Below are 26,392 nucleotides of genomic sequence, written 5' to 3'. Positions count from 1 at the left end.
GATTGTAACAGTCTATTTAATTTTTTTATTGTGTCTAATCTTAAAATCAGCTTTCAGAAATGTGCTGTATTTGGTTTCAACTTAAGTTGATTAAAAAAACCCCAAATAACTGAGTTTACTGGACTAAAACTTTAATCTTATTAAATACAAAAAATGTTTTTCAGATTTTAAAAATATTTAAAGCTTTTTTAGGAAATTTCTAAAATCATTCAGTTCTGAAGGGTGGAGGGGTTACCTTCATGGTAGTTTTAGGTGTGTCTTAAAGCTACTGTAAAACTGAACAAATCACTGAGTAATTTTCTGTTGGTCTTGGAATTCTATGTAAACCTTTACAGACAGTGAAGACACAGTAACATGAGAATTAGCCTCTTCTAGAGGCTAATGGGTTGTAGATGAGGTAATATATTAATGAGTAATAGTGAAGAAAGTTGTAAGAGTTCTTGTTTACCCCCAAGGTCTTTTTACAGAGAGTAACGATTAACTGTATGTTTATCTATATCATTGCCCTCATCTAAACGGAATCGTAAATGCTTAATTGTGTATCATAGTTCCTATGCTGCTGACAATTAATGGAGATTCTTCTTTGACTCTAAAGTGTCCTGTGCTTTTTAAGCAGGAGGAACAGAGTTCTGTCTCTGTTGTTCCCATGACGTTCCTAGTGGCCATGGTATGCAGGACAGGGACAACTTTTGAAGTCCTAGTTGACTACATTGTTGTAATTCATTACCAAAAATATTAGTAATTTTGTATTGTAAAAATATATCAATCCTGTAGTTACCTAAATTGTTGCAATGTGTATTAGATATTAGTGTACTGACTGATTTAAAAAAAAAATCAAAGCACATCATTTAAAATATTTTCTAAATATAAATAATTCTCATGATTTGTTCTCATAATTTAGTACCCCACAGATATTTTTTAACTTATAAAAGAAGGGGGAAGAGACCATGCTGCAGCCAGGCTACCGCTAGTAGATCAAGTTTAAGGAAGAAAGCTTAGCAAGAAGTTCCTTTTTTTCCAACTTGTATGGGTTTTTCTCCAATTTGTTTCAAACTACCTTTCTGTAGTATCCTAGAAAATGTTCCTTATTTCAAGATTCTCATGTGGTAGTAATCTCTTTGCTGCTTTAGTTAATGGGTGTAATGCATGTGGATTTGTAGATATTTCTAATGGAAGTATATGAAAAAAAGCATTAATTTTGACTATGGTGCCACTGAGTCCAATAACTAGCTGGGATGTTACGTTCCAACCACTTCGGTCAAGCCATGCTAATTGTAATTACCAGAGATGCTAGTATTCCAATACTAAATCTGTTTCATTTCTATTCACAGCTATGTCATCTTATCTTTTAATTGTTAAATCTGAACTGCCTGGTGCAATTGCAGGATTCATAAGTGGAAATGACAGCGGGTAAGAGAAAAATGTTTCAAACATTATATAATGGAAGAAAGCAAGTCCTGTAGAAGCAGTTCAGCTCTGTTTCAAAGTATGGATACCAACATTTCCCTTTGATTTCACATGCTAAAAAAATTAGTGATTTACAGGAGTTCCTGGAACACAGAATACTGTTGGCATGTTTGAGTTCTTCATCCACATACGAAAATAGAGCCTGATTCTCTTCCCTCATAAATTTCACATTGCTTTAACTCCATAGATTTTAGTGAAGTTATTCCCAACTAGGAAATTAAGCCTGTAATTTCTGAGCTTGATTTTGCAGCCTTTGAAGTCAAAACTCCATCCAAAAAAAATCTTTTTCTATATTAGGGAGCAAGAATCTTGTGAGAACTGAGCTTGAAAGGAGAAGGCAGAAAAAACCAAAACGTTTAAACTTCTGTCATGTTATCACTTTGCATATTGTTAAACCGCAATACAAAACCCACCAGGCATTCAAATTTAAATATTTGTTGTCTTGCTTCAATAATTGGACTTGTCTTGAGAAACATGCCAAGTTTTCAAACATGGTTTATAATTCCCCAACTTGGCTTCCATTAAAGAACTTATGCTTTGGAAAAACAACTATATAGTTGTATATAGCAGGCAATGTACTTTAGATCTGAATCAGATCCATCACAAGAAAACTGGCTCTCCTAAGAAAAACGTTCCAGCTTCAGCATTAGAATATCTTATTTTGGTTGTTACAGTGCTGTCACCATTCATGTCAATATGTTTTAGGTTGTGTTATGGCTGTTTTGCAAACTCTTATTTTCGGAGATTTTTTTCACTCCGTTATAACATTTTTCTCTGGGCTGAAGCTCAGTATACAAACTCTAACAGAGAGACACTGTGTATGCCAGTGATACAGACACAGTACATAAATGTTGTAGTACTTACTTTAAAAAAAAAAAATTTTTGCTTTATTTACATCTTTCAGTTTGATACTTTTATGTTGGTTATAATTAAAAACTGTCACTTAGGGAAAAAGCAGTCTGTGATCGTCTTAATTTTTTTCAAAATAATAGAGGTCATTAACCTATTAAAGCTCTGTATAAATGGTAGTGTTTTGTGTTTGCTTTTAATTTGGAAAATATTGCCATAAGCTTGAAAAAAAGATGTAATTGTTGTCTTTAACATTGTAACTAATGTCATCTTCCACCTTCAACCTGATATTTTAAGCTCTCTCTGAGCACTGTGACATTAAGCATATTGAATTGATTGGGTAAGTATTGTGGAAAAAATTCTTTATTTTTGCTGTCTGATATTTTTACTTTTATTTTACTTTTAAATAATGGTTGTGTTCCTGCAGAGTTGATTCCAACAAAAATTTGTAATAAGGTTCGTAGTAACTTTTAATTATCGTGTCATAATTATTGGCATTCATATAACAGTAGACTCTAGAGGCCCCAATCAGGAATGTGGTCCCATTCCGCTAGGCACTTTACAAGCATATATAGTGACACAGTCCCTGTCTGAAGACCTTACAGTCTAGAAGAAAGAGTTGTATTTCTTAATGTGCCAAAATTTCTGTCTGGTACAGACTCCACCAAACTTTGCTGGTTGTCGTGTAAATAATTCATATGCTCAAAATGAGAAGGCTACCAGAATATGTATCTTACCTGAAACACACTGAGGGTTCCTTTGGTCTGATCCATTTCCATTTGAAGTCAATGGGAATCTTTCCACTGACTTCTGTGGGCATGATCGAATTCCCATAATCTGTTCCATCTAAAAAGCGTATTTTGAAATTACTGATTAAGCCACAATCAAAGTGCATACACTGAACTATGATTTTTTTCCTTGTTTTTTTTCTGCATGTCCAAAGCCTGTTTGCTTCATCTATAACTTTTAACTTTTGTTAAAAAAAAAAAAACAAAAAACTTCACACAGCAGCCTGAATTGTCATGTTGGAGCAGAACCTTTAATATTTTTATTTTCTTTGGTCCATTTGTTGAAACCTGAATGTATACCTCTTTGGTAGTTAGTTTGTAAAATTGTAGGAAATAATCAAGCACCCAAAATATGTAATTGAGTATCAAACCTAAAGGTAGTCTTTAAATATGCAAGGGACATGAATATTGGGTGGTTGATTTAACTAATTATAGTAGGAAATTTGTTTCCAGATGTGGTTACATGACAGTTTTGTTTCTGTTAAGTCAATATGGCATCTGATATGCTTTCATTTTGGTGCATGGTTTGTCTTGTACTTCAGTTAGTTTAGCAAATTCACACACTTGAAACATCACTATCTGTGAAAAATTAGTTTTATATGCATGTATAGGATCTAAATATGTATGTGTGAAATGTATTTAGAGTATGTGTATGCATGTAAATTTTTCTGTTGAGGAAGTTAAGCACATGTGTAAGTGTTTCCAGGCTTAGGACCATAGTTTGCAATGTGCCTTAATGCCTATTTTGTATATTTTTTAAAAAAGTACAGTATACACACTTGTTAATTGTAAATAGAAATGTTTCAATCATTCTGAATAACAAGAACTCCATATATTTTTTGATGACATGAACGTAGTTTAAAACACAGACTGCGTCAAAATGTTGTAATTTGTGAGCTCTCTGTTAACATTTAATGACCCTGTCAGGAGGTTATGATTGATGCAATTAAGTTGTCTTGCCTGTGTGTTGCATAACTGATATGGACTGAGAGTAAGAACCTAATTTAGAACATATGATGGTCTTGTCCTATTCTATTTGGGAATGAAATTAAATCAATTTATAAATGTCTGTTTTTAGTTAAAATATGGAAAAAAGAGAACATCTGCTTGCCAAAACATTTGCAGTACAGCTAAAAACTTATACTTCATATTTCATACTTGGAACATTTTTATCATAGAGGAGTAAAGTTACAGCTCAAACCAGTTTTATAGGAAATCTAAAAACTTTCATTTTGAGAGAAAATGTTTTTATACTATAATACTTTATGGAAAAACTTGGGGGGTGGTTTGATCGCTGATATTTCATTGTTAATTTTTAATAAAAAATAACTTCCATATTTCAAACTAAAACACTTTAAGAATCTTTTTGTAATACTTTCTTTTTTCTGATTTGTATTTCATATGTTGTAGTGGTATTTTATATGGTTTCTTATTTGTTTTTTCAAGAACACATTTTCCAAACATAATAGTATTGATTAGTATATGCTAACCAAAAAAGTTTTGTCCTCCTAACTCATCAGTGGTTAAAAGTACTATAATCTATTGATTGTTTAGCTGTTGGTTTAGACAGTCATGTGGCTTAAAACAAATGCCGCACATATACTGCAGCTAAGGTACTTCAGCTTACCACTCACTTAGCGCAGCATTTATGGTCCATTTACTTAACCCCCTCTATTAATTTTAAAGCTCGTCAGCCACCCTGTGGGAAACAAATTATGACAAACTGTGAATTAAAATGACATGTAAATATATTGGGGGCACACTTTCAGGGAATGACCTCAATAAAGTACTATGTAAATACAACATTTTAAAGCAAATATGAGGGACAAATTGTAAACAGTGAGAAAACTGGCCCTATATTTAGCCAAGATGGCTGCTGCTATTACTGCTGGAGCTCTGCTGTTGTCTAGGCTGTGTGGTGTTAACTGACACTGCTCCTAAGGGCTGCAAATAGCAAAGTTTCATTAGAAAGTACCTGAAGCTGTAGCACATCTAGGCAACAATATATTAAAAAAAAAAGTCTGTTTCTACAGAAATTTTCAATACATAGCAAAATGGTCACTTGACTTGGAAGTGTGACCTCCAGTTGGCAACAATGCTATAAGCTTGTTGGCTCTGGGCTTTTTTATCCCACTATACATAACTTTTTTTAAAAACAGGACCGGTAGTTGTCCATATAAGTGACAGTACTTTTTCTATGAAACTCAGGTCATCTGCTTTTTTTAAATGATGTCTTGCGGGCACTACCTGTGTATGAAGTGCTAACCATATCCTGGACTACCAAAACTCTGAGGCCAAAGGCCAAGGTGTTCATAGGTAATAAACCTGAAGGCTGATGTGCAAGGTATTTATCAGTCAAGGATATGGTGGTTATTACCAGGTTAGCAGGGAGCACCCTCTGTTACTGTTTTTAATAAAAGCAGCAAAAGGTCCTGGAGCACCTTATAGACTAACAGACGTATTGGAGCATAAGACTTCAGGTTCTTTGGAGAAGGGACTCTTTGGGCAGAAGGGAGAAGTAGGGTCTTTAAAAAATCATTATAATTATTTATTTTTTTTAATGAAGTATGCTTGTTTGTAAGTTAGCTGTCCGTGTTGGGAATCTTGGAGGTGGAGATGAGCCAAGGTCATGTGGGAGAAACAGGATAGGGAAAAGAGTGGGAAGCTGAGGTGGCCACTTTTGTTTTGGTCCTATGGATGTGTGGTTCTAGTCAATCAAATTGCAGCTGGTATATTGTACAGATGTTGATTTAACCATGGTCCTGGAAATCCCAATGCTGGGATCCACTACTTTGTCTTAGCTCAGGGTTTTGCATACTGCATGGTTATTAAGAAGTAATCATAGCTGTGTAAATCAGGCCTCTTCCACCAATGTCAATGCAAGTATTTGCCTACCAGAAAACTGTCAACAGTGTTGGTCATTCCTGTATTCTGACCGTTGGAGAACTCAGTTTCAATACAGCCATATATGTGAGCTTAAAATACAAATCCTTATAGTGAGCATGATGATCTAGCCATACTGAATTAAAAAAACATATTTTTATCCTAAGGATTATTTGTCCAAGATAAGTGTTTACTAAGGTAATATATGTATATTTTAGGGCCTTTGAACTTTGTGCAATTTATAATTAAGTTTTTCAATAGGTCATGGTATCTTGACGGCAGAGTGCTGTTACTGATTACTTCAGTCTGCATTGTTTTTCCTCTTGCACTTCTTCCAAAAATTGGTAAGTAATTTAAGGAAAGAAGATAGTATTATTCTATTTTAGTAGCAATTACAACTGAGGACTTAAAAACCTTAATGGGTTATTTATTTATTTTAGCTGGCAGGGGGTTGGTAATGGTAGGGACTATTTAAGTTATTGTAGCATGTTCTGCCTTCCAGGCCTGCCTAGTTAACCTATTACTTGGGTTGCAATAGTATTTTGTACGCCATACTAAAATAAAATCTTTACAGCAGAACATTAAAGAGCTGCATTTACTTACAGCATGCCATTAGTGGTAAGCCCGTTCTAATTCTGCCCTACAAAACTACATAAATGATCTGTGACAGGCAGTTGGAATGTTGTTATTCTGAGTCTTAAGCCCCAGATACCAAGCACTGTAATAGAAAACATGCCTAAAATGTAAAGCTTTAGCTGTACATTAGGATCAATTTTCTTATAAATTGCCTTTTATTTTTACTGTTATTTTACAGGCTTTCTTGGCTATACAAGTAGTTTATCATTTTTCTTTATGGTGTACTTTGCTCTTGTGGTAAGTTAAAAATCAGTGCTCAGCTTATCTAGCTAACATTTTTCTTATTGTTTAAATGCTTTTATAAGTCTTTCCTTTTTTTTTCTTCTTTTTTTAAAGTTCTCTGTAAAACTAAGAGTTTTCTCTGTGTCCCGGCATACACTTTTTTGGACAGGATAAGTGTGTTTTGCTGAAGAGAGATGAAAATATGTATGAACTTTAAAACATGTGAAAAGATTTAGAATAATTATATTTTGGTCTGGTAAATGTAACAATATTTTTGTTTTGCTGACATGGCAGTGAAAACTGGCATGTACGCTTCATTTTCCTACTTGTGGAATGGAATTCTGTTTTCTTAGCTTCTAACTATTACTGTAACTAGCACAGGAAGAAAATGTCATATTACAAGTAAATTAAATTTACGTGTAGAATGAAGCGAGACAGTTCAAAGTGAAACTGCTCAAAAAGAATCCAAGAGAACTAGAACTTAGGCAAGTTCCATTAATACATCAAACACCTTCTTTGCAACTGAACGGAAAACTTCTTTCCTCTGAGCCATTTGGGGGATTTTTGACCCTGATATTCCCCAATTGTGGGCTCTGTAAAGGAAACAGAACCAAATATTGGAGCTGAGATCTGTTATGCAGCCCTAGGAAGAGAATTGTGCCTTAGAATTGCATTGCTTTTTACTGAAGAGAATATACAGTTGCTAATACATAAATGTAATATTTAGTAGGATCAAGAAGGTATGTAAACAAGAGTCCTATTTAGAAGCATGGCAAAATGCCCCCTCCTTTACTCTGGCTTGCATTGACTTGCACAGCAGACTTATTGTATAAAAGGATAAACATTGTGGAAAATGAGTCGAAAGAACGTGCCATCCAGGAGAGCAAGGCAGCCCATTAGGAACTGAACCGTGTGATAAAACCAAACTTCAAAGCTGACCAAAACAGCTCCTTAGGGGATCTGTCAAGAAGTGAAATGCTCTTATGGGGAGGTTGGGAGGTAATCTTCTTCAGCTTGGTATTATGGAGCAACAATAGCCTCTCCGTAATTAACAAGGCTGAAAATGAGTTTACATTATTAGCTCAGTGTTTGACCTCCCCTCTAAAATATGTTTTAAAAAAGTTACCACCCTCAAGAATTATTGGTTAGATCTGGGGCTGAGGTAGGTGCAGTGAGTTTTAAAATGCATTCTGTGGTCCTTTTACATTTAAAAGGAAATGTATGCAGTTTTCAGAAATAAGACATTACGATGAATGAACAGATCTGAAAAAAAAATTGGTTTAAAGAAATGTATGCATAGAACCATAAGAGATTAACATAAACTATAAGCAAGATTCACATGTGGATACTGCAGAGGTAGAAAGCATTTTGGTTCCAGGCCCAGAACTTGTGTGTGTGGCTAGGAAACCCTATGTATTTCAGGGATGCGGAGGGTACTATATTTCTTATGAAGCTGTAAAAATTGCACATTTCTGCCTTAGTTCGTAAATGACAACTTAGGAACTACAAAGAACAGTAAGTGAGGCCATATGCCATTATGTATTTTTAAAGAAAAATAATACTGTTAGGCAAAAATGTAAGGTGATGGTTTTTTGTTTTTTTTAAAAACTGCTACTCTGAAAATCTGGAAGCTGTATGAAATACAATTTAGTTTTCATAGTTAACTGCTTTGAAGCAGGTGATATGTACTATTGAAATACATGTTGTAGTTTGCACAGTATTAATTTCTGTCATGACAGATGTACTTCAATTTGTTGCAGAAGAAATCTGCCCCAGTCATTGGAAGTAATGCCCTTATTTTACTTATACAATAATTCTGTACAGTCAGCTTCATGCACATACTGTCTCCTTCAGCTTTTGCGTGTGAGCACAAATTTAATATGCCCTGCTGCAGGGATAGGCACCATATATCGCTCATGTCTTATTTAAGCAACATGGTCTAGTGCAGTGGTTCCCAAACTGTGCAGCACTCCACCCTAGGGGGCCATGGAGGAAAGTTCAGGGCGGCGTGGAGTGGGGCCCAGCAGGCTAGCCCCCATGGTAGAGGGGGGCAAAGAGGGAGCGGCACCCAGCTCTGCCTCCGTGCCTGCCTTCAGCCCCAGCTCCTCTGCTGAGCCAACTGTGCTGTAATGGAGGGGCACGGACAGATTCCATTACTGGTAAGGCAGGGGCACAACAGGAAAAGTTTAGGCACCACTGGTCTAGTATATAGGGTATTGAACTGGGTTCTATTCCTAGATCTCTTTCCTGCTGTGTTACCTCAAGCAAGTCTCATCTCCTCTCTCTACTTCAGTGCCCTCATTTGCAATGGAAATAATTAAACTTCCCTGCATTTGCAAAGTGCTTTGAGTTTAGCTGATGAAAAATATTTTAAAAGCTTCTAAGCTGCATAATTTAAGACCTATGTTATTGCTGCAGAAGGGTTTTTTTCTGTCTGTGTTGCAGGGTTGCATGAATAGCATGCCATGTACCCACTATTCCCTCTGGCCACACTTTTGCTGGGGATACTGCATGAGAGTGGGGAGCTTCTAGTCATTGCTTTCTTGAGAATGCCACGTTTGTACATGTACCTCAAGAACAGTTCGTGTAGGGTCGAAAGCTTCTCTCTCTCTTTCTCAGCAATAGAAGTTTGTCCAATAAAAGATATTACTTCATCAATCTTGTCTCTCTAGCATGTTTGTACAGGTAGAGTTTCAGAGATAAAAGGACAGATCTCTTCCATTTTATCCCTGTCATGAATCTGACCCCTTATTATTTCAAGTTTAAAGCCTGGAGCAAGTGATATAAAGAATTTCTAACACCTAAAAATAGGTAACTAGAATGGGAAATGTGGACAGAGCCATAAATACAGTGACAGGAAGAATGTAACTATAATTATAAATCGACTCATGAGAGGGAAAGTGTCATATTTTTTTTCCTTAATTTCCTTCTAATTTTCGTCCCCACCCCATGGACCTGTCGAAACCATCAGTGTGAGTAAAACTCCCTATAGATTTCTGGGAAATATTAGGGTTTTAGTTTGGGGAGTTTTCTTTTCCTGCTTTTGCCATTTAATTACAACCACGTTTCTGCCCTTGCAATGTTAGACCTCCTTTAATATCTAATTAACTGGCTGGGTGGAATGATGTTGACAGCATTTTCTCTCAAATCTTTTTGATCTTCCTTGCCCAGCTCTCCAATAGACAAGCAGGTTGTTTGTAAGTGCCTTGTATTACTGTGTTTATCAATATACTCATGTTCTAATTATTTATATAATACCCCAGCTTTCAGGCAGTCTTGAAAAAATTAAATACACGCTGTCTTTACAGGTTGTAATAAAAAAATGGTCCATCCCTTGTCCACTGACATTAAACAGCTCTATAGAGATCTTACAGGTAACATATATGCTATTTTGAAGCTTTTATATCTTTTTAGTAATATAAATAATTCTTTCTCTACATCAAAACCCTCAGGTTAGTAATATTTTATAATTTAAAAAATAGTTGATAAATCCTTAGTTCCTTTTCATTCATAGAATATTGGTACTCTTTAATTAGCATGATTTTATTAGCTTGAAACAATGTGATCTAATGTCTGTGGTTTGTAGTCAGTCATTTAATATGTCATTTCCCTTTTTTTGTGTATTTATCTTGCACAGATTTCATATTCTACTGAGGATTGTAAAGCAAAGCTCTTTCATTTTTCTAAGGAGGTAATGTGCTGTGTATCTTAATAACAGGTGGGGTGCGCAGAGGTTTTGTTTTTTTAATGGATATGAACCCTGCTGGCATAGGGCATAAACCAATGTTTTTTAAAGGAATAGCTGTAGGTTGGGGGTACCCACATATGCCTCTAAGTTGTTCTCCAGAGTCTCAGCCTTCATTTAAAAAAATTTTCTAGCTGTTAGTTGTGCAGAAGAAAAATCACACCCCTGACAGTTTTACTGATAAAACTTTTTGATTATAGAACAGCCTTCAGACTTCATTTGCAAAAGCATTTTTTTAGGTCTTTCAGGTTTCTGAATGCTGTAACCAATTTTTAAGAGAGACAAATACTGAATTTTTTAACTAAAAGTTCAGGGCTGGTTAAAGGAGTCAATAATTTGACACAGTAATGTTGCATGTTATAGACAGCTGTACTTATAATTTGGTAAGTTTCATACTATATAAATAACCAATTGTAGTATTTTTCCGACCCTATGTGCCAAATCCTACTTATCCTACTTATGGGAGTAGGCTCAGGAGCTAAAGTGGAAGAACCCACATGAGTAAGGTGAGTAAGATGTGGCACTTTTGGGCTTTATATATCCAAAAAGAGTCTTGTAGCCCGTACCCTCCACTGTCAGGAGGGTGTTGGCTGATATACCGGAGTTCTCAGCTGAAATGGCACAGTTGCATGAAACAATTGGGAAACCCCCATTATCTAGTATAGAGTTTATCCAGAAGCATTAGTCCAAAACCCCTCCCACTGATTTCAGGCATTGGATTGAGGCCATGAAGTAGAATCTTAGGTTCACTCAAATTAATTTACAGCTGTTTATAGTGAGAATTTTTTTCTTTGTTTCTCTCCCCCCCACCCCTCCTTTTAGAGTGCTTATGCCATTCCAACCATGGCCTTCTCGTTTCTCTGCCATACCTCAGTATTGCCCATTTACTGTGAGCTCCGAAGGTAACATATGGAAAGCAAGTAATGTTGAAATATAATGATAGTGTTTTTTTAATTCAACCAAAGTTGTCAGAAAATCTGTTCCGTATTCAACTGAGTGCGGTTGAACAATGACAATTTATCCTTTATATATTAGGCAAAATTTTCATCTGAGGCAGCACTGGCATTTTAGGCTATGTCTACGCTACAAACTAGGGGTGTGATTCCTCTGCTTATATGCACATAATTGTGTTTGCTTAATAAGAGCTAGCGAGTATGAATTGTAATGTAGCCGTGATGGCATGGGAACCGACAGCAGAGGCACAACTGACCTATGCCATGCCAGATATGTCCCCACTGTTTTCAAGCAGGTTTGTACTCAGCACAGCTCACCCCTGCCTCTGCTGTCCATGCTTCCACGGCTAAACTGCTGTTTATACTCACGCTAGCTCTCATCAAGCTACTTGCAAATAGGTGTACACAAGCAGGGGAATCACATGCCTCGCTTATAGTGTAGACATAGCCTCTGATTATATTTGTAGCAGAGAAACTAGCAAATACGTTTTCATTGTCTACTGGGAAAAAAACAAAATCCACAGACATTTACTTGCTGATTTTTATAGCAGCCAGAGAGCCTGCATTTGGCCAAATCTGCACTGTTACGATAGTCACCACCACCATTGGTGTGGGCTCAATTGATAGGATACTGGACTAGGTTCTATTCCTGGCTCTGCCATTGACTTGATGTGTCATCTTGGGCAAGTCAGAACTGGGAGCGCGGGGGTGGGGAGTTCACCTCTGTGTGCCTCAGTTTCTATGTCTGTAAAATGGGGATAATGATACTTGTCTTCATGTGTGAAGTGATTTGAAATCTGCAAATACAGTGACCAGCAAAGTATTGGGTAATGATAAACCACAGGGGTTCATCCCTGTAAAATGTAAATTGCAAGATCATTCTAAAGATAAACTGCTATGTGTTCAACACCTCAAACCATACATTAAACCATAATAATTATTCGGGGATGGGGGGTGTTGTTTTGCATTTTAGTCCATCAAAAAGCAGAATGCAGAATGTAACCAATACAGGAATTGGTCTGAGTTTCCTACTCTATTTTGTGTCTGCCTTGTTTGGGTACCTTACTTTTTATGGTAAGTATGTTCTTAACAATTCTTTAGAGGTCAAGATAATAGTGAAGAATGTTCTGGCTTATCATGTACTGCATAATACATGTACTGATTCAGCCTGCTCCCAAGGATTTTTTCATTTGATTTGTGTGCTAAATAATTCATTCTGTTTGCAAATATATAAAGCCTACTATAGAATGCATATGAAGGAATAAAATATTTGGGGTATTTAAAATAAGGCCTGTGTTGCACATATGAAATAATTAAGCCACTTAAGCACCAGTCCTGCAAAGGCTTACAGAGGTGCCTAGCTTTGTAAAAATTAACTTCAGTATGGTTGCTCAGCGTGTAAGTTAAGCATGTATGTAATTCTTTGCCGGATAGGGGCCGTAAACACTATACAAGTAAACCGTTCACTTAATTAATTGGGATTAGTGAAATATCTTCTAAGATCATGCCTATGTTAGAGAAGCTTGACATGCTAATTACCATTCGGTCAACCTGTAGCACAACAGGGCCTGCTGTGCCTTTCACCAAGGGCTGGGTCAGTAGCAGGATGACCCTGGGAGCACGGAGGTATAAAGGTGGATTACAGTCACCTTTGCCTCTCTCCAAAGCATTGCCAAGAGCAGCATGGACACATCACATAGGCCATGATAAGATGTAGGTTTCTTGTATGGATTTATTTGAATAGAAATCTGTTTGATTAATGAAACAAAACCAAAAGTTTAAACGAACACTCCAAGAAAGCTTTACTAAAACAGCCTCACTAATTATTTGTATCATAGATTCCTACACACAAAGTGACTTCTTAAAGATACTGCTGCTATCTGCAACAGAAAGGCAAACCAGAGGAAGCACAAACACAAAATGATACATAGAGTATGAATTACTGTGGTCATAGAGACCAAGGTGTGCATTCTGTTGAAGGTGTCTCTCTCTTTAAAGGACCCTTGCCATTTTGTTAAGGGTGAGGATGGGGAGGGTGGTAGTTATGTTTTGTTAGTGAATTTTTGTATTTAAACAGAAAATGAGGAATTCCAATTATAAACTTGTCCATATAAAAATCATCCTATCTGTTCAGTAGACTCCTTCAGTTCTGCTTTTCTGTAGATTTTGCATGGCAGTATGCTGCAGCAGCAGTGTAATAACTATGCAATTGATGATGGAGTTCTTGAACACTTTGAAGTGCCATTTTTTGTAGCTGGGGCTTAAATATAGGTGACTTAATAGCCATTCTGGTAGGCTTGCTTCTCCCAAATACTTAGACAGATTTCAGAACTCTTAACTACACAATGGCTTTCTTTTTTTAAAGGTCTATCATAACATTGTCAGAAGTAGGTGAGTGTCCATTTAATATAGCAGTTCAGTCTTCCTGTAACATATAGATAGAAGCTACCTGTATCAGTGTGGTATGTCAACTGTGTGATAGTGTTTGCAGTACCCTGTCATATAATGTCATGGTGCTATATCTTTCCAAGAGCAAGTTGTTCAGCTCTACATGTGTCCAGCTTTATTTTCACGATTGTACATTTTGTTCCTAGATCGTGCATGCCAAAGTTGTATTCTCTCAAGTTTCCATCCAGCAATCTGGATCAACTGCCCTCTGCAGTATGGTAGCATTATACAAACATGAAAACAACAAGGAGGTCTGGTGGCATATTAAAGACTAACAGATTTATTTGGGCATAAGCTTTCGTGGGTAAAAAATCCACTTCTTCAGATGCATCAACAAACATGGTCACTGAAATGCATTACTGACCTGCGTGAGGATTCTTCTTTCAAATTGCTTCTCAAAATTCACTCCTCTCATGAAGTTAACATGTGTCAGTCAAAATAAATAAAACTCTCAGCACAACAGTAGGGGGGGAAATTCTCTTAAGAGAACCCTTGTCTCTCTGGGTATTTTGTGTTATCTGTTTAGAATGTCTGTGGGCTCGGGACAGTCTGGCACAACAACAGTCCTGTTGACACCTACCAAATAATTACTGATCTGCAGAGGAAATTGCTTTGAGTTCTTGCAAAAAAGCACGCTGCCTCTTCAGAGCATTAACGTATTTCTCTTGTAGGCACAACAAATTCCTATTATCAATTAAATGGTGGAGACTAGCAGTCCCTACCTCAGTGCCTTTGCTATTGGTATAGGACTGCTCCTGCCAGCTTTCTAATCTGACTTTTACTGCCTTCCTGCAAATTAGCTTCTCCCCCCCCCCCCCCCCCGATTCCCCTTTGTCTGGATCTGACCGTGACTGAGCAAATAAGTTACCTGGGCTTCCCCTCAAATGATAAAAGCACAGCCTGATTCACCTTGCTGCCTAGCACCATGTCAGATTGGTCAATGCAACATGGGCTAGTTCCACCAAATGCTGGCTCTTTCCACATGGAAGAAAGTTGAAACAAACAGCCTACGGGAGAATGTGGGTGCTGAGTGCCACTGCAGAAGACCACTGAAGCTGATTCCAGGGTGGGGTTCCTGTTCATTTTGTTTCCAGATAAGCCCCCAGCAAAAAGGGAAAGGAAGAAAGAGCACTGAAGTCATGTCCTGGAGACCATGTTCCTGGTCCCTTATGCAGTAGACCTAATTGGAGCCTTGCTTTGCCTTGACTCCAGCCCTTAACCTTTACTTTGATTGAAATGATTGTCTCTTTTCCTTTCCTTTCAGGCCTGATGGTATAATGTACATTAATTAAATAGGTTTTTTTTGCAGAGGATACATACATACATACATACATTCCTGTGTGCAGGCTACTCCTTCCCTATCTTTAGCCAAAAAGCAAATTAAATTTCATGAGTGAATCTCCCCCACCCCTGCCCCACCTATCCATCCCCTTGTCATAAACGCCATTCCTAGAAAAGTAAAAACCAACTGGAAAGCAAAAAAGAACTCCTTTGAGAACAGATGTTTCTTCTACATCCCGTTTGGAAGGATGTTGACTCTTTGCTGTGGATCTGTAAGTCAAGGTGACCTAGAGGCTTTGATAGGAGCAGAAGCCCATGGTAGCATAAATCTGCTATGAGTTAGAGTAGTGGATCATCTGTAGGGGAGTGATTTTTGTTAAAATCATGGCATCTTCCAAGAAAAGTCATGAATGGTCAGGATGAAAGGGCAAAAGTCGTGGAAACAAAAGTGGAAGTTGCAGTTATTGGTTTGTTTTCTAAGTAATCATCATTTCCCACTTTTAGTACCAAAAATAGGAGTTGTGCTTGTGCTATAAGAGATTTGAACATAATAGTTGCCACCCCAGATGTGACTTTTGTAAAACTAATCTCACTCTCCAAATAGTTTTAAAATGGTGGTGGAGATAAGAGAAGAACCCTCATTACTGTTGAGGGAATTAAAGTTCTTACTGAAAGTTCTCTCATCTGGTCTCTTATGTTGCTTCTACCCTGTTTTCTATTAAATTCTTGTACTTCCCAGGGTTTAACTTGCCAGCTCTCAAGCACCAGCCTTTTTCCACAATATCCAATCACTTACATGTCAAACAAACAAATCTCAATCTCATGTGTCATTAATAGAAGTTAACATGTTAAAGTCATTAATGACTTTAGCTAATCATCCTTTCCCCATAATAACTAGTCTGCAAAAATACCGAAAGAAGGCAACTATTAGACAACAGTAGCATATATACATTAGGAGGAATAACCAAGAATTTCTCTTTGAAATTAGAGGCGCTGCAGCTACTTTCCCAAATGGTGAAATTTTACCTTCCAAATCACTTTATACCATATGTGTATGGAAAGCTGAACATGTAAGGTCAATTGGTCCAGCAGAAATAGTTTACTTCTGAGCAAATTCACCACCCACTTTAACCAAAAAGTGTCTCCTAGTTTTCTGTTCCAGAAATAAAGAATCAGCTATATGGTACAGTGCCTTGGCTTATTGAATTCCACCCTTTGTTTCTTCTGTTCAGACAAACGATCAAGAAGACTAAAAACCTAGCAAAAATTGTTCTGATTATTTCTAACTACTGAGACCCTCATTCTTCAAACTGGAGGTGTCAGTTAGCAAGCCTATTCTCTAGGACATGCCATAGCAGGACCAAATTTTTCAAATGCATTGTACCAGGCTTCACCTTACTGCTTGGAGCCTGAGAGGGTAAATCCTCTTGTATTCCGCATGGATTATTACTATTCTGGCATAAACCAGAAAAGATTCTGATAAGGTCTTATTTGGTCTGAATATTTTTCCTTTGGTCTTAGTTTAACGAAGTGGACCCTCTTCAAGCCCCACTCATCGCTATTTTGGATATCTTCTTTGAAGGCTACCACAAATGCCTTGGTTACAACTCATCAAGTTCAGTTATCTACAGAAGGGGCCTTGAGTTGTGCTGTCTTTACAGGATAATTTATCATCTGTCTCATCATCATCTCTTTTCTTTAAGCCACTCAGGGTATGCCTGCAGTGTAAGTGCAGGGTTAGTACAACTCGAGTTAGCAGACCTTGGATTTGTTAATGAAGCACTGGAGCATCTATACTCTTTGTAATCCTGCCTTGGGCTCCATTGTCTATACTACAGTATGCAGGCTTGAGTCCAACCACCCATATCCCAGACACTAGCACAGTGTTGCCTTGCCTGTGGATTGGCCAGCTTATAGTCTACATCTGCAAAGCCTGAGTATCCCTCTCTTGTAGCCCTTTCTTCTCCATGTTTGTTTTCTCACTTGTACATAGCTTGGTTTCATGACTCAGACAATGGAAGTTTCTCTAGATTGAGTATCAAATATACATATGTTTATTGTTGGCTTCATTAGGGGCAGGAAGAAATTTGTACACGGCCTCCATTCTGCTATGGGCACAAAACAGCCTAGTAGTTGCTCCAAATGGAAACTTTGAGAATTAATATAAGTGAGATATAGTTGTTCTATTCCTGAATTCCCTTTGGTTTATGACATTCAATTTCTTGGTTTTTCAGACAAAGTGGACTCAGAATTACTTCAAGGTTACACCAGGTACCTGCCGCATGATATTGTCATCATGACTGTAAAACTAGGCATGTTATTTGCTGTGATTTTGACAGTGCCTCTAATCCATTTCCCTGTAAGTACTCCTAAAAGTTTTGATGCTGGCATAGCAGTTTCATAGTATGGTAATGCTAATTCTTTGCAGACTGCAATATTAGAGTGACATTTAGCTTTGTGTATCTTACTCATTTGTCAAGTGATTGATCAAAGACCTCATACTTGCATATGTTCCATGAAAACTCCAAAATAACAACTAACCACTAAGCTAATGTATGCTTTTTGAGACTGAGCTTAGATTTAAACTAACCGACAGCATTGTTTTTAATTTAGAGACTAAAGTATTTCTAAAGTTTATTTTGTTTCATTTTTCTTAAATTCTGTTTTCAAAAGGCTGTATGGAGAGGAAAATTGAAGTCAGCAAATAATACTCTGCTGCTAGTGATTTAACAAAAGTTTAATGTAGCTTTGTCTTCACATAGTGTAACATTTACTTAAGTTTTAAAGCAGTATTTATCACGTGGTTCTAAAATTTAGGGGACAATTCTGTCAGTTGGTAGGGGATTTATGTTCAGAACTTCATTTAGTTTTCAGGATAATGATATGCCTCTCTGGATAAACGTAACCATTAGCAAATATTAACATCAAAGTATATCCAACTACTACAATCCATATGCTCTTCATAAGGAGCTAGTTACATATATTAATGATTTGTGTGTGCACACAATTTTGCAGTAATTTAAATGTTTTGTTCTTTAAAGGTGGTAAAGTATATATGTCATATTTTCTATGACATTTATATGTGAATGCCTTTTTTTTTTTTTTGGCTTTTGTTGAACTACATCAATAAATGTTTTCCTCTAAAACGGTCTTTTCCAAGTAAAACCTAAGGTATACTTTATCAAAATGGAAATAACAATAAGGCTTTTAGAATAAAGTTTTGTGCCTGCTTGAATTTTTTTTCCCCCTTTCATTATATAGGCAAGGAAGGCTGTAATGATGATATTTTTATCTCATCTTCCTACTTCGTGGATTTGCCATATCCTTGTCACTTTAGCACTCAATGCAATCATTGTTTTGCTTGCATTGTATGTGCCTGATATTAGAAATGTATTTGGATTAGTTGGTAAGTTTTTTTTTTGTTTGTTTGTTTGTTTGGGTTTTTGTTGTTTTGTTTTGGGGGTTATGGGGTTCTATTCTAAAAAGATCACACAATATATCTGCTTATATCCCTGTACCAATCTTACCACATAATTTTTTTCTTATTATCTTGTAAAGGCTCTACCACATCTACGTGTTTGCTCTTTGTGTATCCTGGACTGTTTTATCTTAAACTTAGCAGGGAGGACTTTATATCACGACAGAAGCTTGGGGTATGTTATTTTTCCATGTGTTGTTTTTGTATGCAAGGATTCTAATGTTAGATAAATTTTATTATACTACAGAATATGCTTTGCCTTTTGCACTGCACCCATTTTTAGCAGCCTGAAGTCTGCAATAGTAATGTGGAGTTTGTCTTCTGCTACGTTCTGTTTCAGTTCTCTGGTCTTATTGAAACTAGTGTAGTCTACCTCTTTCATGAACCTAAGCTGTGTAATATTGATCTGAATCCACATTTCCCCAAAATCCAGATCTGGGGCTTTAAACCAGATCCATCTGTTTTTAAACACGGTTCTGATATAGTTTGGCCTTGTCCATGTTGTCCAGCCAAACCATGTTTGTGTAGAACACTGTTTATATGCTGTTCCCTAATAAACCTTCCTTGGCACAAGCCCCCTTTTCCCCTAACATTTCCCACGGTTGATACAACAGCTACATCACTACCAGTGGTAGCCATTGAGGGAGTTCTAATGCAACCAACATGCTGCTGCCTGTGGCCATGGTCATTGTCATTTTAACTACCATATCAACTGAGAAAAGTTAGAGGACACAGTGGTTAAAATGCCAGCAGGCCATCTATGCTGATGTTCCCACCATTTTTATCTCCCCTCGCCCTCTCCTCTATAGGGTTGCACTAGGACTACCAATTATGGGAAATCTTAGTGGAAAGGCTAGTATTGATGCCTACATACAGTTTAAAGTCTTGAGTAGCTTGTGTAGATAGAGCATGATAACATCAGCAGAGCTGGCTATAAATCAGTAATCTGCTTACTGTTATAACCATTTCAATGCTATTGAAAATAGAATGCTGTTTCTAAACATGGTTTCCAGAGGGTCTGTCTCTGTCCACCCTGGCTGCTCTAGCAGAGTTTGGAATGTATTTAACTAGAACTGTCTTTAAAGTAGAGTTTAAATTCTGTTTCTTAACTTACTTTGAGCCCCTGTGTGCATAGGGTCAAATGGAATTAATTCCTTTCCAGGAATTTAGTTAAATATGCAAAGTTCATCTACACAGTTCCCAGGTGGATAGTGTGGACACACTAAACTGGTTTTGAAAGGGAATTCTTTGTGAAATCATTCCCAAAGCAGGCTTAGCTTAGTGTTCATATAGATGAATAGCTTTCTGAATATATTTAATTTGTGTTGGAAAGAGCAGCTGTGTTTAAATACTTCGGTTATTTTAAACGTAGCAGATCATTTAAAAAATATGCTGTTAAAGCCTGTCAGTGCATTGGAGGTAGAATTTCTTTTTCATATTCAGAATTGCTTAATAGCAATTCTCAGAAGTATAAATTGAATTCGTCTGTTCAACATTCATTGTTTGTTCTTCTGTCTTCACAGGCTTGTGCATTGTTTATTTTTGGCATAGTTATTGGTCTCTTAAGTTTAGCCTTAATCATTTTCAATTGGATTAATCAATAAAATCCCTTCCATTGCTTCTTGAGCTGGACTTGAGAGAGACAATTCTCAGCAACATATTGCAAATTCTCAACTGAATGCTGGACATCTTCAAGAAGAAACCCTTCAAAAGCTGTGTATGAAACAAGAAACGTTTTGTTTGTTTACTCTCATGTCCATTTCTTTGTCTGGTTTACTTCTCGCACAATTAAACTCTTCCATTCTACAAATATATTAGTCTTAAAATGACTTCACATGACCCAGGTGAAGGTCACTTTATGACACGACATTATATAGTGTGCTTACAATGCAAAAAATATTTTGTTTCAGGCTTTCAGATTTTAAAGGGTCAGAGGTCTGCATCTGAACCTGCCCTAACACCCAGAGCTGAAAGGGACTTATTTCCTGAGTTCTGGCTTGGATTCAGCTGATTTCCCTTGAGATGGGCAGATTTTACAAAAACTTGTACCATTCATAATATTGAAAGTCTCACAACAGCAGTTATAAAAGGATTTGCATCACTTTCATTAAAATAGCTTTCACAATTTTACCACCCTCGTATTGAAATCTTGAAGCTGATTTGGTCTCCACACTGTTACCCTACCCAATAGGAAGATTTCCCCTCCCACCAGCGTATTCCTCTATTTGAAATTGCACTTTTAAATTATGTATAGTTTATACTTCACTGGATTTAGGCCTTCTTGGAATGAGTCTGTCAAACTCTGTGCCCTTCTAGGATATTTGTTGTGTATTTTGGAAGCGCTAGCAATCACTGTTGTTTTGCACTTAAGATCTTCCAGCATTTCAATTACAAATGCCAATTTTTGAATATTGGTCACCTAATATGAGTATTCAAAGCATTTAGAGCCTGATTTTTTTTAACCCCCCCCAACACACACATGTGTAACTCAATTAGCTTCCATAAGTACTCATAAGTACTACAGCAAGAAGGAACCATTATGATCATCTAGCCTGATTTGCATAAGACAGGCCATAAAACTTCATTCAATGATTCTGACTTCTAGCCCCATAATTTATGGTTGAACTGTGTGTCTAAATTTTACACTGGCGTAAGTTAGAGAAAAATCAGACTCCAAGAGTGAAATCCTGGGACTATTGAAGTTAATGAGACTTTTGCCATATAAGACCAGAGTTTCACCCCACATCGCTAAACCCTTACATATCCCCTTCTGCACTCTTTATGTTTAAAATGAAATACGATGGCCATTTTCAGCACCAGTTGGACTTCCTCTGAGCTCTAATCCACACAATGCTAAAAATGGTATTGGCAGCCCAGAGCCAACATTGCTTACATCAGAGGAGCTGAAACAGTGATAGGAATGATGGTCAATTTTTAAAAATTTCTTTGTTGTTGAGAATATAATCTATAGGGTTTTTTTATCTTCTAAGGAAGTTAAGATAAAATGAGACCTACATAAAGTTAAGTAATTAGTCCTCAGACTGGAGCAGCAAGATTTAGAGGCTTGGAAACTTCACTATTTCCAGATGTGATATTTCTTTTAATTTGATTTGCTACTTACTGTTACATCTGAAATGTAAAATAAGATACAAAAGTGAAATGCTCTAAAGTAACATTTATGCAATTCAGCTGCATTTTGCAACTTTAATTTAAAATAAACTCAGCTGACACAATTTTCAGTTGTGCAGTTGAGGGAAGTCGATGCAAAGATAGCTCTGATCGCCAGCTCTAGTCCTGGGCCAACAAAGGGCTAAACAGGGCTGCTTCAACTTCCAACCGCAAGAATGGGTACAGACCATTCTGCCAGCCCAGGATTCCTCCATGCCAAAGAGAATTCTCAGCTACCCTTTCGTCTGTCTCTATAGCAGAGTCAATGTGCTGCTTTGATGGAGCAAAGTGACCTGATCAGAGCCCAGGATCTGACCTTAGGAGTTTCTGTAGCATATTTCTCTTGTCTTCATGAATGAACATAATATACCTCAAGGAAGTTTACAGTGTAGCCTTGAGCTGAACCAAACTGTTGGGGAAAGTTTGGGTACCTCTGAACATAAGAAGTTTCCTGCCTCCTTTGATCAAGGGATTGGCAGTGTGGATTACTGTGGAAGCCTAGAACAAACAAACATGAAGGAGGCTCTCTGTCCTGCTATTGATCCCTCTTGCAATTATTCCCACATTTTACTCCTGATAAACAAATATCACTATCTTTTCTTTCCATGGTATGTTTTAAGTTCCCCCTTCTACTAAATGTTCGCTGCTCAGATATTTCAATGAGCAGTGTAAAAACCTAAATCTTGGGTAACCTAAACCTTGGATAGATGTTACCCAGCCATCTTGAGTAAATGCGACAGTAGGGACAGTTGTGAATCAACTACTTGTTTTTCATATGTGGCCTGATCCAAAGACCATTTGAAGTCAGTGAGCATTGTTCTGTTCATTTGAATGAGCGTTGGATCAGTCTCCATGTTTACTTGTAGCTTTTTTGCAAGGACACTAATAATCTACAAGAATATTAATCAAAATCAGGGGAATTTCTGTGGGAATTCTTTATTTCACATACTACTTTGCCCTACTCTCATATCTTAATATCTAGTAATATCTGCAAGACACGATTATGGTAATCTAAAAAGGTATTTTAAACTGCACAGTAAGTTAACATTAAAAACTTAACTGGGTGAACTGGAAAGCTTATAAAAACCTGGCAAGATCTACAGTTTTCTTATGCCTCCCTGGAAAAAAAAAATGAAAGTTGTGTCCAGCATTAAATTTAATAGCCTGCTCTTCTGAAAGGACTGGAATTACAATGAGGTTTGTGTGCATAATTTTGAAGAATGCAGCTAAGGAAATATCTGAAAGCATATGAACATATCAATGCTATATTTGTAATGGTTTCCCATTTAAAATACCAACTTTACACTGTAATCTAGGTAAACATGACACTTTTAACATGGCTGGCTACAGCCAAATAGCTAAGCTTTTAAAAGGCTAATACTAGTTTGTGAAGTTAATACTCCATTAAGGGGAATGGAAGCAATTCATACCTCTGTTGGAGCTATATTATTTCAGTCTAGGTGCAGAGTATTGCAGACAAGACAGCAGTGCATTGATTTATAGTATGAGGGTTATCTTCACAAGGAGAAGATTTCAGAGTAGCAGCCGTGTTAGTCTGTATTCGCAAAAAGAAAAGGAGTACTAGTGGCACCTTAGAGACTAACCAATTTATTTTCTTTTTACAAGGAGAAGAGTTACAAATGTTTCTTTTGAAAAGAAATACATTTATAGGAAATTAAGTTTGGCAGAACCTAAAATCTGGAGAAATAACCTCAGTTTCCAGAATACTGACACTTCTATTGTCCTTGCTCATATGCTTGCCTATATTGTGGGAGAGTCCCTGGATAAAAGCTACCGTTTCTCTCCCCTCATTAATTATATCAATATTTTATACCATTTTTTTGTCCTCATGTCAACATCTTTAAAACTTATTTACTGCTTTATAAATAAGTTAAATGGAAATAGAGGGGAAAACGGACCATGTGTTTACTGAGTCTTTAGCACAATGTAGCTATAGCATCATAGTTATACCAGTACAAATTCACAGTGTAGCTGCACTGAAACAGTGCAAAATAGAGCTTGTGCCAATACAACTTACAACAGAGCTGGATGAAAACTTTTCATTGAACTTTTTTTATGAAAAAAAATGTTTAAACAGGGTTTTTTGGTATGGTCATTTCTGTTTTTCATTGATATTTTTCAAGTTTGTGTTGAAAAATCAAAACCCAAGGAAGAAAAATGCACTTTTCAAAAACTAGGAAAAATTTTTCTTTGAACATTTTTTAAAAGAAAGTAGCTCGTTCAACTAGCTTCACTTAGCAGAGTGAGCCCCATTTAGTGCTAGTTCAATATGTCTGTTAGGAGTTTGCATGATGATGTCACACCAGTGCAACCCCAGAGGGTTTGAACCAGTGATTTCCCTGCCTCCGCGCCCCCCCCACCGCCCCCCCGCTCATAATCTATGTATTTTTTTCTGTAGGTGGGTGAGGGTATGTGTATCCTAAATGAAAATGCTGATCATTGTAAGAGAGATGCAGATGCATTGGGAGAGAGAGAAATGATTTGGGAACATTTTTAGGCTAAATAAATCATTCTCTCTCCCATTGCCCTTGCCCACACATTTTGAATGCTGATCAAATTACAGAGCTACCTGTATTTAGCTGGGTGAATATGGTATTTCTGTTCTAGTCCCTCATTACTGTAAATGTTGGAAGCAGAGTTAAGGAAAACAAAGTTACGAAAAAAGGAGCTTGCTTGTACTCATTGTAACATGTTTTTAGTTTTTGTGAAATGCTGACATTTTTCTATATTTTAATGAGTGCTATCTGGTAAGTAGTTTGCCTCTTAATATTTACATAGCGTTTTGTTTTCACAGCACTAGAAATGTAATCTAATTAAAATTCTCTGCTGTATATATCCCTGTATGTTTAACACAGTTGAGTTTCTTACGCCTTTTGTTTCACTATATAGTAGGTCTGAGGCCTCGTCTACACTACTGTGGTAAGTCGAACTAAGTTACGCTACTCCAGCTATGTGAATAATGTAGCTTAGGTCAACTTACTGTGGTGTCCATACTACGCTGCATCGAAGGCAGTACCTTAATCTTCTCGTTCCGGTGGAGTACCGGAGTCGACTGGAGAGCGCTGTGCGGTCGATTTAGTGAGTCTTGTGAAAGACCTGCTAAATCAACCCCCGCTGCATCAATTGCAGCAGCATCAATCCCCGGTAAGTGTAGACATGGCCTAAGATAAACTGAATAGTCATGTTCTGACGTATATTTTTGTATAACATTCCCATTATTTTCAGTTGGACTGTCACTGTGCAGAAATTGTTTTTAGTTTAACAGCCCAACTACTTAAATATGCATGATATGGGATGGAATATGTATAGTGTTCATTTCTGATAAGAACTGTGGTGGGAATTGTCCCACTTTTTGGAGGATTCCTTCCATGCAGCGCTTGGAGGCATGCCTGGCCATAATTCTGAAGTAATTTAATAAATGTCTGATCAATTTGAATGCATCCTAGTTCACACTCAAGAACAGTAGAAATTACGTCCTCCTAATTATAACAAAATAATTATGTACTGTTGCAATGCCATCGCTATCGTTTTTGTCACTGTTCTGGTAACACCCATTTTGAGAAACGTGCTTAAACAGCTGATGTTTACAATGTTTTCATGAGAGAGAAAACGAGCTCACATCCAATTCATACATTTCTCGTGCTCTGTGGAAATGTCATTTTATGTGGGTAAAAATAGTGTATAAATTTAGTTCACGAAGATCATTTTTAAAAACACTGTGAAGCACCTATTTTACTGGAGACACTAACAGTATAAAACTGGCTCAGAATCAGGGCCCTCGTTATGAAGACAGTTTTGCCAAATGTGAATTCAGTTATTTTTTTTTCTTTCTACGAGGTATGAATTTCTGTGTATGTGCAAATAAACTATGCAACAATGTATGATTGTGGAAATAATTGCATTTAATTTATTTTATTGACTATTAAGGAATGCTGCTCATAACCCTAGAATCTGTGATATATAAAAAGAGAAAAAGATTTTGGAATTTTTTCAGCAATGTAACTGAGTTACCGGTTCCGTTTAATTCAGTAAAATATCAGATTAAACTAAACCGCTGTAAACACTGTTGAAAAGGGTTTCAGTGTGCTGAACTGTCTAGAGTCGTTCATAAACATGGATGCTGACCTCAAGGCAGACTGTTACAAACCAGGACACAAACCCCAAATTGGTTATGTGTTCTATAATTAGATTTCCCCAGCTATCGAGTATGAAGCATTATAACAGACAGTCCCCTTAGGCACTCTGGTCTATCTTGCCACCCAGGCAAGCCTGCCTTTGTGATAGATGGTCTCTTACACCAAAAATCACAAGAATATTCAGGTTACTCCTAGTCCCAAAGGATCAGTCACTTACACCAGGTCAGTTGCACCTCAGATCACCAGAGACCACACTTGTAGCCAATCCAGTAATAAACTAACTAAAGATTTATTAACTAAGAAAAGGAAATGAGTTA

The 26,392-nt window shown here is 37.0% G+C and overlaps 1 protein-coding gene across 17 annotated transcripts in view; it reads left to right on the top strand.

The window, feature by feature from the left end:
- Window positions 1-25,818, top strand: part of SLC38A6 (solute carrier family 38 member 6) — a 54,001-nt gene extending 28,183 nt beyond the window's left edge. For 4 of the 17 annotated variants that reach the window (XM_073349909.2, XM_073349914.2, XM_073349916.2 and 1 more), the window contains 11 exons: window positions 1,332-1,410; window positions 6,249-6,331; window positions 6,802-6,860; window positions 10,154-10,219; window positions 10,483-10,536; window positions 11,413-11,492; window positions 12,517-12,617; window positions 17,507-17,631; window positions 18,534-18,678; window positions 18,831-18,925; window positions 20,274-25,818. In XM_073349909.2, the coding sequence (XP_073206010.1) occupies window positions 1,332-1,410; window positions 6,249-6,331; window positions 6,802-6,860; window positions 10,154-10,219; window positions 10,483-10,536; window positions 11,413-11,492; window positions 12,517-12,617; window positions 17,507-17,631; window positions 18,534-18,678; window positions 18,831-18,925; window positions 20,274-20,354 (968 nt within the window). In that variant the 3' untranslated portion in view covers window positions 20,355-25,818. The other 13 variants (XM_073349910.2, XR_012159599.2, XR_012159598.2 and 10 more) reach the window with 13 other exon arrangements.
- The last annotated feature ends 574 nt before the right edge of the window (window positions 25,819-26,392 follow it).

The sequence above is a fragment of the Lepidochelys kempii genome, chromosome 6 (assembly GCF_965140285.1).
Source record: "Lepidochelys kempii isolate rLepKem1 chromosome 6, rLepKem1.hap1, whole genome shotgun sequence".
NCBI lineage: Eukaryota > Metazoa > Chordata > Testudines > Cheloniidae > Lepidochelys > Lepidochelys kempii.
Note: the sequence above shows the minus strand (reverse complement) of the source record. Positions and strands in the feature narration are given on the sequence as shown.